The sequence below is a fragment of the Oncorhynchus mykiss genome, chromosome 6 (genome assembly GCF_057628025.1).
Source record: "Oncorhynchus mykiss isolate SJ-2025 chromosome 6, ASM5762802v1, whole genome shotgun sequence".
NCBI classification, from domain to species: Eukaryota; Metazoa; Chordata; class Actinopteri; order Salmoniformes; family Salmonidae; genus Oncorhynchus; species Oncorhynchus mykiss.
In genome coordinates, this window is record NC_143027.1 from 39,353,650 (window position 1) to 39,367,505 (window position 13,856).

Genomic DNA, 13,856 nt, shown 5'->3' on the forward strand with positions numbered 1-13,856 from the left:
ATTTAATCCATTTTAAATTCAGGCTGTAACACAACAAAATGTTGAAAAAGTCAAGGAGTGTGAATACTTTCTGAAGGCACTAAGTTTAACTTAATGAACCAGAAAATCGATAGTTTTTTCTGGTTGTTTGTTAAAGTTAGCTGGCTAACTCATTGATCCTGCGTTATTATACCCCTTTGATATTGTGGGCTTGACCAATGACACAAAACAAGTCTCAAAATAAACCTGGTGGTCGTGCTCCTGCCTGGCAATTGTTGCCCTCGTCCGTAGCTCCTCTCCCTCTCTCATCCCCTGGGCCTTCACGGTGCAGGCTACCTCCTTTGGTGCAGGCTACCTCCAGTACCAGCGCCATACATGAAGCATGTGGTCATACAATGAGCAGCTTGCTATTAGGCAGGACACTGCAGTGCTGTCTTCTGAAGGGTTGGAATAAGGAGGTGGGCCTCCCACAGAGCTAGCAGGTGGCGGGGATATGGGCCCAGGTATGTAATGTCCTGCGTCATCCTCCAAGGAGGTGTTGAAGCTGGTAGCTGGAGATTCAGACCTAATCCTCATGGCTCTCTGTCTTTGCTCTGTGGTCTACAGATGGGAGCAGGGAAGGAGGCTGTTCCAGGGACAAGTGAGACCAGTCTGCCCCCGTAGGCCAGGTAGTTGTGTAGTAGGCTAGGACGGAACATGCTCTTCTGCTGCCCTCTAGAGGAACAAGTAAAAAATCCATGTTTGACACAATGACAAAACGTTACCAGCTCTTAAACTACAATTAGTTCTATAAACCTTTTCTGTTGGATTGCCCCTTTAAAAACAATCAGACATGGTAGTTGTAAAGGGTTAAGTGTTCATGTGAGCATCATGACACTGTCTAGCCTCAGCTCTCACGCTTCGCTCGAATGTTTGGTGAAAGCCTGTGCAGGCTAGCCCCGTTCAGACTCCCCAGGGCTTGCTTGCCTGGTAGTGAAGGATGTGGCAGTCGCAAGTGCTCATGGGTAGGATGCCACTTCAGTCACCACACTCCTCCACCCAGGGCATTCTCACTGAGAGGCTGGCACGTGCCCTTCTCGTCCCACAGCAACACCTGCTTGTCATAGATACAGATACAAGATCATAGAATACTATAAGCTTGCTATAGAAGACTTACACTGAGTGTTCAAAACATAACCCCCCCCCCCCCCGCCACCAGAACAGCCTGATTTCGTTGTGCCATGGAGTCTACAAGGTGTCAAGAGTTCCACATGGAAGTTAGCCCATGTTGACTGTATTGCTTCCCACAGTTGTGTCAAGATGACTGGATGTCCTTTGGGTGGTGGACCATTTATTTTTATACACACGGGAAACTGTTGAGTGTGGAAATACCCAGCAGTGTTGCACAAACCGGCACTTATATCCAATCCATGTCTCAAGGCTTAGAAATCCTTCTTTAACCTGTTTCCTCCCCTTCATCTACACTGATTGAAGTGGATTTAACAAGTGACATCAGTAAGGAATCATACTGTAGCTTTCACCTGGATTCTTCCGGTCATTCTATGTCATGGAAAGTGCAGGTGTTCTTAATGTTTTGTACACTCAGTGTATAGTTTCCTATAGGAATCCTATAGTGCTTTTTCGTAAGGGAAGTTGCGTTTTGATGAAATAGCATATTTTGTTGCCACCAGCAGCTACCTTATGATTGAAGACAATAGTATTTAACCACAAGATTGAGATAATTAACTATTTCCCATTTTAATTACAGTAATTAGTACTGCATGTACTTACCATCTTCAGTATAGAGTAGTGTAATTGTTTTGTTTTTTTTGCCTACAAAAATACATTACAGATGGGCTATTGTCAAAATGGTCCCTTAAATTGATAAGACTCAAGCACACAAACCTCAGCCATCTTGATCAAGCACTTCCCAACTCAAGTTCTGCCATTGACCTACCACACTCTGCCTTTTGATGAACTGTGGTTCAGGGTGACAAAATGGCACAATATTCCCTGTTATCCATGGATAAAATGGGTCCACAAGGAAAGATGTCAAAAGATCAGTGAATCAACTGTCATATGATGTGATCTATGTGGGAATGTTGGGGAGAGTGTGTGAGAGTCCGAATAGATTATTCCCAGATGTTAGGTCACCTGTAAATTACACTTATTTTCTTGTTTGTGCCTGCTGCATACAAGCACTTGCATTGGGAAAATGCGTGGGTTTGTCTCTGTTTTTTTCCATTTACTATAGTCTCCTTGATGCATTCTTAAGAAGGCCAACATGCATTTTCAAACAGTACAAATAAAGCAGTTAAAGTCCGTGCCTGTGCACAGCTGTGTCTTCTTCAATGTGCTGGTGAAACTGAGTATCCAAGATAGAGGTCGACCGATTAATCGGAATGGCCAATTAATTGGGGCCAATTTCAAGTTTTCATAACAATCGGAATTTGGTATTTTTGGGTGCCGATTTAAAAAAATAAAAAATACAAAATTAAAATGTAGACTCGTCCTATTCCCAGTTGTGATTCCTGGCAATCTTGGCTGTTTTTTTTCTATGTAACTCATGTCAAAATAGCTTACATACAGTCCATACCATATGGGTAGCACTAGGGCTTTTTCCAGAAAGTTGTTTTGATTCAGCAAGAAGGCAGCTGGTAGGAAATGCACAAGAGCCTTTCTACTCTAACTCAGTCATCGGAATTTGATACAGAGAGGCAGAGACAACATCTGACAAATTGCATGCTTGGTACTAAACTGAAAGGGGAGGTGTAGCTTGATTTGATATGTGTGTGTGTTTGCTTTGTGTAGCCTACAGGAGAGGTGTGTGTGGGGGGAGTGGCTATGGATTGTCTGTTCCCCCTGACACTCCCCAGTGTGTATGTCTGGGCTGAGGAATTGTGTTGTGGTCAGAGCAGACGTACACATTCTCACACACAGGCCGAGTTTGTTGTTGCAGCCAGACAATCTTAAAGAGCCAGTGGGTCTGCCATGGATTTAATGGAGCTGTTCTTTGTCTGCCTTGGTGCTGCAGTCGTAGTCTTTTATGGAGTGAAAATGGTCCACTTCGCTAAGATGCTTTATCCCAGAGTTTGCTTCCCGCAGCCAGATTCCTTCTTTACATCAATGGGAGAGTGGGCAGGTGAGCTCTCTCTCTGTCTGTGTGTGTGTGTGTGTGTGTGTGTGTGTGTGTTTACCCAGAATAAATAACTGACATGCGCTGAAGTTACATTACTGATTATAAGTAACTTATTAGGAAGAAGAATCTGTAAACACGTTTCATGAGGTTTTAAAAACGAACGATGTAAATTCAGTCTTTGTATGAGCACTACATGACAAAGTCCTACTTCAGTCCCTGTTCCACCTTGTGGTCTCAACTTGCTTCTAAGGTATTGTACTGGATGTAATGAAATGTGGCAACTCGTGACCCCACTGTGCAAATTATACTGAAGAACAAAGAGTTATATCTGGAACGGGATAAAAGCCCATTATTAAAACATTTTCCAGATCTTTAAATGTCTGGGAAACACTCTAAGGTCACTCACAGCTAGGTGGATCAGTAAGGAGACTTTATAGAATATAGGTGGGTAAATGAAGGTTGTTTTTTTACACCACAGCTATCAATGCCATTTTATTATCACGTTGATGTTATGTTGACACATATTATCTGGCGGGGATAAAGTGTGTCATCTGACAGGGTCACCTGGGGAGATTATCGAACTGACTGACATAGAGCCCAGGAAAAGCAAGCATGATGTCTACACACTGTTAAGATACTTTAAACTAAGTGTAAACGGTGTATGGCAGGGGTCTTCAACCATTTCCTACCCAGGCAAACCGGCGACCCAGGGACTTCCATCATATTATCCGGTGAATGATGATAAGTAATCAATATTTTGAAATGAAATTTGTCAATAGTTTTTCATTATTTTGACCTGCCCACATTAACATTGAAAGAAGTGTAAACTCTTACATACCTTTCTAGCTAATAGGCTAACTCTAAACTAGGGCTGTGACGATTATGGAATTTTAGGTCATTCTTAATTGTCATGAAAATGCATTACAAGCGCCATTTAAAACATTTTAAAAAATGTCCATCTTTGAAAGCGATACCTAATGAATACAACACAGCTTTGGTGACACCAGTGTCTCAAAAAAAATAACGGGTTTGACTGTTTATAGAGCTTTTGGAAATGATGCTTCCCCTTCAACTTTACCAATGTTATATACAAATTAAAAACTGCTATTGGTTAAACTTTATCTACTTGAATTTAATGTTGACTCCCCCTTCTCCTAAAATTAATGTATTAAGATGATTATTATACAATAATTGTGCCAGGCCTACTCCAAACATGTTCGCTAATTGCAGCTGTTTAGCTGGTTTAACAAAGGTTAGCAATATGTTGGCAAAAATGTAATTCCAAGTCAAGAAAGAGTGCCAGCAGACAGCGTAATTTGCCATGACTGGTACTCACGGGTACTTTTTCAAAGCCTATGTCAGATACTCCAGTGAGTGTAATTTGCTCAATATTAGGAGGTGAAACAAAGTTATCATTAGAAATAAGATATTCCCCTCTTTTCTACTGTTGGCAGAGAGGAAGAGGCAAAGGGAGAGGTTTCACTCTCGCCAAAATCTGTCCAAAATAAACCCAATGTGTTTTTATGGGTTTATTTTGGACCTAATCTTGTAGTCTGCCTTTTCGCCTTTGGGACAACGACTCTCATTGTTAGGGCGGAGACAAATAAGCATCTCGCCATTATATTATACTTTTTTTAAATGTATACAGTACCAGTCAAAAGTCTGGGCACCTACTCATTCAAGGGCTTTTATACATTGTAGAATAATAGTGAAGACAAACTATGAAATAACACATGGAATCATGTAGTAGCCAAAAAAAGTGTAAGACAAATCCAAATATATTTTTACAAATGACAGATTTCCACCAGTCTAATGTCCATAGCTCGTGTCTCTTGGACCAAGCAAGTCTTATTTTTAGTAGTGGTTTCTTTGCAGCAATTCGACCATGAAGGCCTGATTCACCCAGTCTCTGAACAGTTGATATTGTCCTAAAACATTAGGATCACCTTCCTACTATTGAGTTGCACCTCCTTTTGCCCTCAAAACAGCCTCAATTAATTTGGGGCAAGGACTACAAAGTGTTGAAAGCATTCCACAGGGATGCTGGCCCATGTTGACTCCAATGCTTCCCATAGTTGAGTCAAGTTGGCACAAGAAACTGTTGAACGTGGAAAACCCAGCAGCGTTGCCGTTCTTGACACACTCAAACCAGTGCGCCTGGCACCTACTGCCATATCCCAGTCAAAGGCAGTGACATCTTTTGTCTTGCCCATTCACCCTCTGAATGGTACATACACAATCAATGTCTTAATTGTCTCTCGGCTTAAAAATCCTTATTTAACCTGTCTAGGACTGGGATTCCGCTAGCGGAAATACAAATCAACAGAAATCTCATGAATCAAATTTCTCAAACATACAAGTATTAGGCACAATTTTAACGATAAAAATCTCGTTAATCCAGCCACAGTGTCTGATTTCAAAAATGCTTTACAGCGAAAGCTCCACAAACGATTATGTTAGGTCACCACCAACTCACAGAAAAACCCAGCCATTTTTCCAGCCAAAGAGAGGAGTCACAAAAAGCACAAATAGAGAGAAAATGATTCACTAACCTTTGATCTTCATCAGATGACACTCATAGGACTTCATGTTACACAATACATGTATGTTTTGTTCGGTAAAGTTTATATTTATATCCAAAAATCTTATTTTACATTTGCGTGTTATGTTCAGTAGTTCCAAAACATGCATTATTTTTGCAGAGGGCCACATGAATTTACAGAAATACTCATTATAAATGTTGATGAAAATACATTTGTTATACATGGAAATATAGATAAACTTCTCCTTAATGCAACTGCTGTGTCAGATTTCAAAACAACTTTACGGAAAAAGCATAATCTGAGTACGGCGCTCAGAGCCCAAAACAGCCAAAAGAAATATCCGCCATGTTGCGCAGTCAACATTAGTCATAAATAGCATTATAAATATTCACTTACCTTTGATGATCTTCATCAGAATGCACTCCCAGGAATCACAGTTCCACAATAAAAGTTTGATTTGTTTGATAATGTCCATAATTTATGTCCAAATAGCTTCTTTTGTTAGGGCGTTAGGTAAACAAATCCAAACACGCGTTCAGGTCCAGTCGGACGAAAAGTTCAAAAAGTTATATTACAGTTCGAAGAAACTGTCAAACTAAGTATAGAATCAATCTTTAGGATGTTTTTATTATAAATGTTCAATAATGTTCCAACCGGAGAATTCCATTGTCTGTAGAAAAGCAATGGAACGAGAGATACCTCTCATGTGAACGCGCGTGACTGAGAATGAGGCTGCTGCCAGATCCCTTAGTCAAACAGCTCTCATTCGCTCCCACTTCACAGTAGAAGCCTAAAACAACGTTCTAAAGACGGTTGACATCTAGTGGAAGCCTTAGGAAGTGCAAAATAACCCATATCCCACTGTGAATTCGATAGGGGCTGAGTTCAAAAACTACAAACCTCAGATTTCCCACTTCCTGTTAGGATTTTTTCTCAGGTTTTTGCCTGCCGTATGAGTTCTGTTATACTCACAGGCATCATTCAAACATTTCTTGAAGCTTCAGAGTGTTTTCTATCCAATACTAATAATACTATGCATATATTAGCATCTGGGACTGAGTAGGAGGCAGTTAACTCTGGGCACACTATTCATCCAAAAGTGAAAATGCTGCCCCCTATCCCAAAGAAGTTTTAACCTGTCTTCTCTCCTTCATCTACACTGACTGAAGTGGATTTAACAGGTGATATCAATAAGGGATCATAGCTTTCACTTGGATTCACCTGGTCAGTCTATGTCTTGGAAAGAGCATGTTCCTAATGTTTTGTACACTCAGTGTATATTTTCGCAGACCCCCTGCAGGACCCCCGGTTGAATAACCATGGTGTATTAGTATTGTCCTTTCCTATCACATGTAATTATATACTGTATACCCTATATCCCTCCAATTCAAATCTGGACCTCGAAACCAGTTCGACTGCTTTTTGTCATTCTTCCCCTACAAGGGATGGATCGAAATTTACAGAATGTTTACCTAGAGGAAATTGGGGGCGGGTTAGTAGGCTACATACAGTGCCTTGCGAAAGTATTCGGCCCCCTTGAACTTTGCGACCTTTTGCCACATTTCAGGCTTCAAACATAAAGATATAAAACTGTATTTTTTTGTGAAGAATCAACAAGTGGGACACAATCATGAAGTGGAACGACATTTATTGGATATTTCAAACTTTCTTAACAAATCAAAAACTGAAAAATTGGGCGTGCAAAATTATTCAGCCCCCTTAAGTTAATACTTTGTAGCGCCACCTTTTGCTGCGATTCCAGCTGTAAGTCGCTTGGGGTATGTCTCTATCAGTTTTGCACATCGAGAGACTGACATTTTTTCCCATTCCTCCTTGCAAAACAGCTCGAGCTCAGTGAGGTTGGATGGAGAGCATTTGTGAACAGCAGTTTTCAGTTCTTTCCACAGATTCTCGATTGGATTCAGGTCTGGACTTTGACTTGGCCATTCTAACACCTGGATATGTTTATTTTTGAACCATTCCATTGTAGATTTTGCTTTATGTTTTGGATCATTGTCTTGTTGGAAGTCAAATCTCTGACCCAGTCTCAGGTCTTTTGCAGACTCCATCAGGTTTTCTTCCAGAATGGTCCTGTATTTGGCTCCATCCATCTTCCCATCAATTTGAACCATCTTCCCTGTCCCTGCTGAAGAAAAGCAGGCCCAAACCATGATGCTGCCACCACCATGTTTGACAGTGGGGATGCTGTGTTGCTTTTACGCCAAACATAACGTTTTGCATTGTTGCCAAAAAGTTCAATTTTGGTTTCATCTGACCAGAGCACCTTCTTCCACATGTTTGGTGTGTCTCCCAGGTGGCTAGTGGCAAACTTTAAATTACACTTTTTATGGATATCTTTAAGAAATGGCTTTCTTCTTGCCACTCTTCCATAAAGGCCAGATTTGTGCAATATACGACTGATTGTTGTCCTATGGACAGAGTCTCCCACCTCAGCTGTAGATCTCTGCAGTTCATCCAGAGTGATCATGGGCCTCTTGGCTGCATCTCTGATCAGTCTTCTCCTTGTATGAGCTGAAAGTTTAGAGGGACGGCCAGGTCTTGGTAGATTTGCAGTGGTCTGATACTCCTTCCATTTCAATATTATCGCTTGCACAGTGCTCCTTGGGATGTTTAAAGCTTGGGAAATCTTTTTGTATCCAAATCCGGCTTTAAACTTATTCACAACAGTATCTCGGACCTGCCTGGTGTGTTCCTTGTTCTTCATGATGCTCTCTGCGCTTTTAACGGACCTCTGAGACTATCACAGTGCAGGTGCATTTATACGGAGACTTGATTACACACAGGTGGACTGTATTTCTCATCATTAGTCATTTAGGTCAACATTGGATCATTCAGAGATCCTCACTGAACTTCTGGAGAGAGTTTGCTGCACTGAAAGTAAAGGGGCTGAATAATTTTGCACGCCCAATTTTTCAGTTTTTGATTTGTTAAAAAAGTTTGAAATATCCAATAAATGTCGTTCCACTTCCCGATTGTGTCCCACTTGTTGTTGATTCTTCACAAAAAAATACAGTTTTATATCTTTATGTTTGAAGCCTGAAATGTGGCAAAAGGTCGCAAAGTTCAAGGGGGCTGAATACTTTCGCAAGGCACTGTATCAAGTGTGCCCGATGCCGCCCCTCATCTCTGATTCTCCACTGGGTGGGCAATATCAATTGTGCCTATAGGCTATTTAGGGTGGTCTCAATCAAATGACCCATACCCTATAGGCTATGTAGGGCATGCATGGAGAAGCACAGAGCAGTTATATTTCTAATATAGCTGCTGGGATAGTGTAAATAAAACTAGGCTGGATATTCCAACCCTGAGCCCCGGCCTGCTCTGCTCTTGCTGAACCCAAACTTTTTTGTGTGCTGGCTAACTAATGTCTGTGCTGTGTAGGCCTACGTTGGCCGTTCTGGAGGAAAGGCAACGGTTTCTTCTGGAAATAATTTGGGATTAGGCCTACTGTAGTCCAAATTGTCTTGCGTGCGGACTAGCCTATAGCCTATATAGGCTAGTCCGCGAAGATGAGGAGGAGGACCGGAGGTCAACTGTGATAGCTTGCTACTACTATAATTTATTTTTATTAAAAACAATGTTTCTTGCCCATGATGTATTTATCAGAGTTATTGACCTCATAATAAACCAGATTCAAGTAACTTACATTGTGTTGCTGAAACTTGAATCAGCAGCCGCGGCACAATCAATCGGAAATGGACAGCTCATGGTGCTGAAAGTAGGCAAATTCAAGTATGCATAATTAATTTAAACCATCTTCATTTTAATTAGACTTTACTAACAACAACAGGCCTTTATGTTGGAGCCTATTTCTTCCTATTTAAAAAAACAGGAGGTAGGCCTATGTGTTTGACAGAGGAAATTAGGGCTGTTAAGTTAAAACCAAGACTCAAATTCAAATCAAATGTTATTTGTCACATGCGCCGAATACAACAGGTGAAATGCCTTGAAATGCTTACTTACAAGACCTTAACCAACAATGCAGTTCAAGAAATAGATTTAAGAAAATGTTTACTAAATAAACTAAAGTGAAAAAAAAAAAAAAAAGTAACAACAAAATGACACAACGATAACTAGGCTAAATATAGGGGGTACCGGTACAGAGTCAATGTGCAGGGGTATATGTTAGTCGAGGTCATTTGTAAAGTGACTATGTACACATAATAAACAGTGAGTAGCAGCGGTGTTTAAACAAGGGGGTGGGGGTCAATGTAAATAGTCCAGGTGGCAATTTGATTCCTTGTTCAGCAGTCTTATGGCTTGGGAGCCCTTTGGTCCTAGACTTTTTGAGTTTTTGGGGACCCATGACAAATCTTGAGGGGGCATGAGAGGGTATGCCATAGGCCTACCATTTTATTAAAGAAAAGGACACAAAGCACAGGCCTACCCCTTGTTAGCTTAAGATTTTGAAGAAAATAAAACAGATCTGATTATATAAAGTGATCTATGACATTGCTCTGGTCCGCAATGCTTTATGCTAGAACCAAGCTGTAAAATACCTGGGAAAGACGTGACCGATGCATATGGGGATATCATTGTTTTGTTCTTTGACATTCAGAGGCTGAGCTACAACCTTCTATAGCCGGGAGACTAAAAGCATACTCAGGTGACAGAATTATTTTACTTCCAAGCTATCAATCGATTTAAGCTATTCATTTTCTGTACAATGGAAGATGTTTAAACCCAGACAGTTTTTGGGGAAACATTTTCTCGTTAGGTTAAGCAACAGAGAAGAGTAGCCAGCAGTTAAAGCTTACATTTCCCTGAGTAAGTAGGTCTACTCTGTCTGGGGTGGAAAGGTGGCCCTACATTTTTAAAGTACCATGCTCCGATTCCTAAATATGTCTCAGATTGAAGTATTTGCCAACAGGGACAGTTTCATTGCAAACAAGACACACTGATTTGGCATTAGAGAAATATGATAAGATGAACACACAGGCCAATCTCTCTGTCCATTCTTAGCCTGTTATTTCTGTAATTTGTGTGGTATTAAAAACAATTCTGCTAATATGTGAAATTATGGAGAATTGCATGAAATGTTTATAAAAAGCTATTTTATCTCGGACCTGCAAACACGATGATAGATTCATGCAATGCTTTAACTATAAAGGAGATATTTTCACCCCTACTCTTGTCCATGGTGGTCTGTGAACCCAGCAACCTAATGACTCGTAGCCCTGTGCTCTAAAAATTCCTGCGTTGCCATGTAAGGCTTACAGGACGAAGAACAGTTTCTAAAACTGCATATCTAAGGCTCTGGTCTGTCCAAGAAGTGAGGGTAAATGGTAGGCATGTTCTCTGCTATCCATTATGTTTTAATTATTATTTTGGGTATAGGGGAGGGTCAATTATTTTTTCTCTCCAAGCATTCAGGGAGCGTTTATATCAAATATATTTTGCTGAAGGGAGGGCCACCCATTATAATTTCAGAGAGGTCTGATTTTTTTCAATGTAACCCTTAATATAAATAACGTTCACTCCCTAATTTAGACCTGGAACACCAGGTGTGTGCAATTAATTATAGGTAGAACAGAAAACCAGCAGTACTCTGGACCTCATAAGGTTTTAATACCCCTGCCCGTGTAGCCTACGTGTGAAGTCTGCTGTATCAAATAAAATCACATTTTATAAGTCACGTGCCGAATACAACAAGTGTAGGTAGACCTTACAGTGAAATGCTTACTTATGAGCTCCTAACCAACAATGCAGTTTTAAAAAAAAAACGGATAAGAGAGTAATTAAAGAGCAGCAGTAAAATAACAATAGCGAGACTATATACAGGGGGGGCACCGATACAGAGTCAATGTGCAGGGGCACCGGTGAGTTGAGGTGGTATGTACATGTAGGTAGAGTTATTAAAAGGGGGGGGGGGGCAATGCAAATAGTCTGGGTAGCCATTTGACTAGATGTTCAGGAGTCTTATGGCTTGGGGGTAGAAGCTGTTTAGAAGCCTCTTGGACCTAGACTTGGCGCTCCGGTACCACTTGTCGTACTGTAGCAGAGAGAACAGTTGCCATACCAGGCATGTTGACACACCAGCATGACATTTAAACCGAGGTCATCAATGATGGCCAGCCCTCTATGGGAGGCTGAAAGCACAGATAAATGTGAAGCATCCGCTTAGCGTTTCCACTCACTAACAAATATGGTATTGATAGGAAGCCCACTGGCCGGCATTGGGAGAAGATGGAACGAGATGGATTTTGGCAGACATTTTGCACATATTCTCATCAATTAAACATTTAATCTCAATAAAGTTTTCTGTTCCCATAACTAAAATGTTATGAACAGAGTGGACTAAGTTTTGTAGACTTTGCCCTTTGTGAAAGTTTTTAAAAACAGTGTTGCACAGGCGAAATGCACAGGCGAAATGCACAGGCGAAATGCACAGGCGAATTGAGTTATTGCACATGGCGCACTTCAGAGTAGGCGTTCCCAAACGGAAATTTGCAGACATATGCTAGAATGTGCCAATAGGATCTCGCTAGCTCGTGCTTGGATCTGCCCACCTTCTTCCTTGTTCTGCCCACTATGACTCATTTGTTCCCATTGGATACAACAGGCTGTGGTCTATCTTGGTTTAGTTATACAAGTCTTTGCTGAAAATCTCGGAGTCACTTTCCTATCAGATCATCTTCTGGGCAACGCAAACAAAACACAGACACGGACACAAACACACACTGAAGGCTACACAAACATACACACAAACACAGACTGAAGGTTAAACAAACACACATCAACTTCCTGTGTTCCTGAGGCAGCAGTCTCCTGGTGTTACTGGGCCGTCTTCTCCTCTGAGCTGAGCTGTTCCGCCTCCCACAGTGCTAGCTAATGCTGTGGTGTTCTCTTTCACCGTGAAGGACCAACAATACCCAGCCTGACGGCCTCCTTTTTCCCAAGCTCCACTTTCATTCCATTCCAATCAAGTACATGGGAAAAAAAGCCTTTAGAACAGTATGTTCCGGGTGAATTATTCCTTTCTTTCCCCTTAACTTGGAGGAGTCTTTCCAGCTCATTGGAAATCAAAGGGACATGAGTGTGTTTCTCTTTCCTTTCACAATCAAGCCTTTTTCAGTGTTAGGTTGGAGTGTGTGTAGCCTTCAATGTGTGGCTGTGTGTGTGTGTATTTCGTTGTGTAGTGTCCCATACCGTGTGATTTCTAATTTGACTGTGGGAGGTTTCTGGTGTGCTTTGCATCTGTTCTTACTTCAGCTCTCTGCCCTGAAGCGATGCAGGAGAAGACTAGTGTTAAGAGAAGAATAGACATTCCTAACACTGTACAGTCAGAGGCTAGATAACCACATCTTGCTATTGAGAGAGAAAGAGACACCGGCTAGCTTGGATAGCCCTGAGACCACTCAGCTCCAGCCAAACACCACAGCTTTCAGATGCTGCTGCCTTTGTTATAATAGGGTCACTAACCAATGCTCCCTTCAACACCCCTCCCTTCCCCTCAGAGAAGAACATTCCAGGGCTTTCGTGTTCCATTCGGTTCCATCTCGAAGGTTGTTATTCTGAACTTCTTTGTTCACTATCCACAGCTACAGCTACAGTGTGTGTCTGTGTGTGTGAAGTTTACCATGCGGTTGGCAGTGGGTGCTGCTGAGGGGAGAACGGCTCATAATAATGGCTGGAACTGAGCAAATGGAATGGCATCAAACACCTTGAAACCATTTCATACCATTCAGTCATTACCACAAGCCCATTCTACCCAATTTAGGTGCAACCAACCTCCTGTGGTAGTTGGATTTTAACAGTGAGGAGGCAACGATGCAGAATTGTTTGTTCTTACCAGGGTGAGGCTAAAACAGCCGGCGAATTGTACAATTACTTACAAAAGAAAAGAAACTGGACTGAGCAACAAGGAACATAAACTGAATTAAAAAAATGGGTTCAAAAGAAAACCCAGGCTCAATCATGCCTGAAAAACCTGTCAGCATACCAACCCGTTCCCGGTCCTGTCTCTCAAACAAGGAAATGACAGGGTTTAAATAGGACCCATCATTCATCAGCCAGTGAGAACAAGCCAATTGACATCATGATGAACTGGGACAGTTCATTTGGCATGGCCCAGTGCCCCGAGTGGGTGGAGTGACCAATGGAATGGCACCAGGCCATGCATTTACCAGGCACCGGCCTGGTCTCATTTACTAGACGTAACAGTAAAAATAAATTCAGTGCACTCAAATTAGTAT

The 13,856-nt window shown here is 41.5% G+C and overlaps 1 protein-coding gene across 10 annotated transcripts in view; it reads left to right on the plus strand.

The window, feature by feature from the left end:
• Nucleotides 1–13,856, plus strand: part of hsd17b3 (hydroxysteroid 17-beta dehydrogenase 3) — a 37,837-nt gene that overhangs the window by 3,519 nt on the left and 20,462 nt on the right. For 2 of the 10 annotated variants that reach the window (XM_036980079.2, XM_090237898.1), the window contains exon 1: nucleotides 2,820–3,100. The exons of 2 other annotated variants lie outside the window; for them this stretch is intronic. In XM_036980079.2, coding sequence (XP_036835974.1) covers nucleotides 2,950–3,100 — 151 coding nt within the window. In that variant the 5' untranslated portion in view covers nucleotides 2,820–2,949. Of the gene's footprint in view, nucleotides 1–2,816; nucleotides 3,101–3,680; nucleotides 3,829–13,856 lie in introns of those variants that run through there. 6 more of the 10 variants (XR_016496654.1, XM_090237903.1, XM_036980076.2 and 3 more) reach the window with 6 other exon arrangements.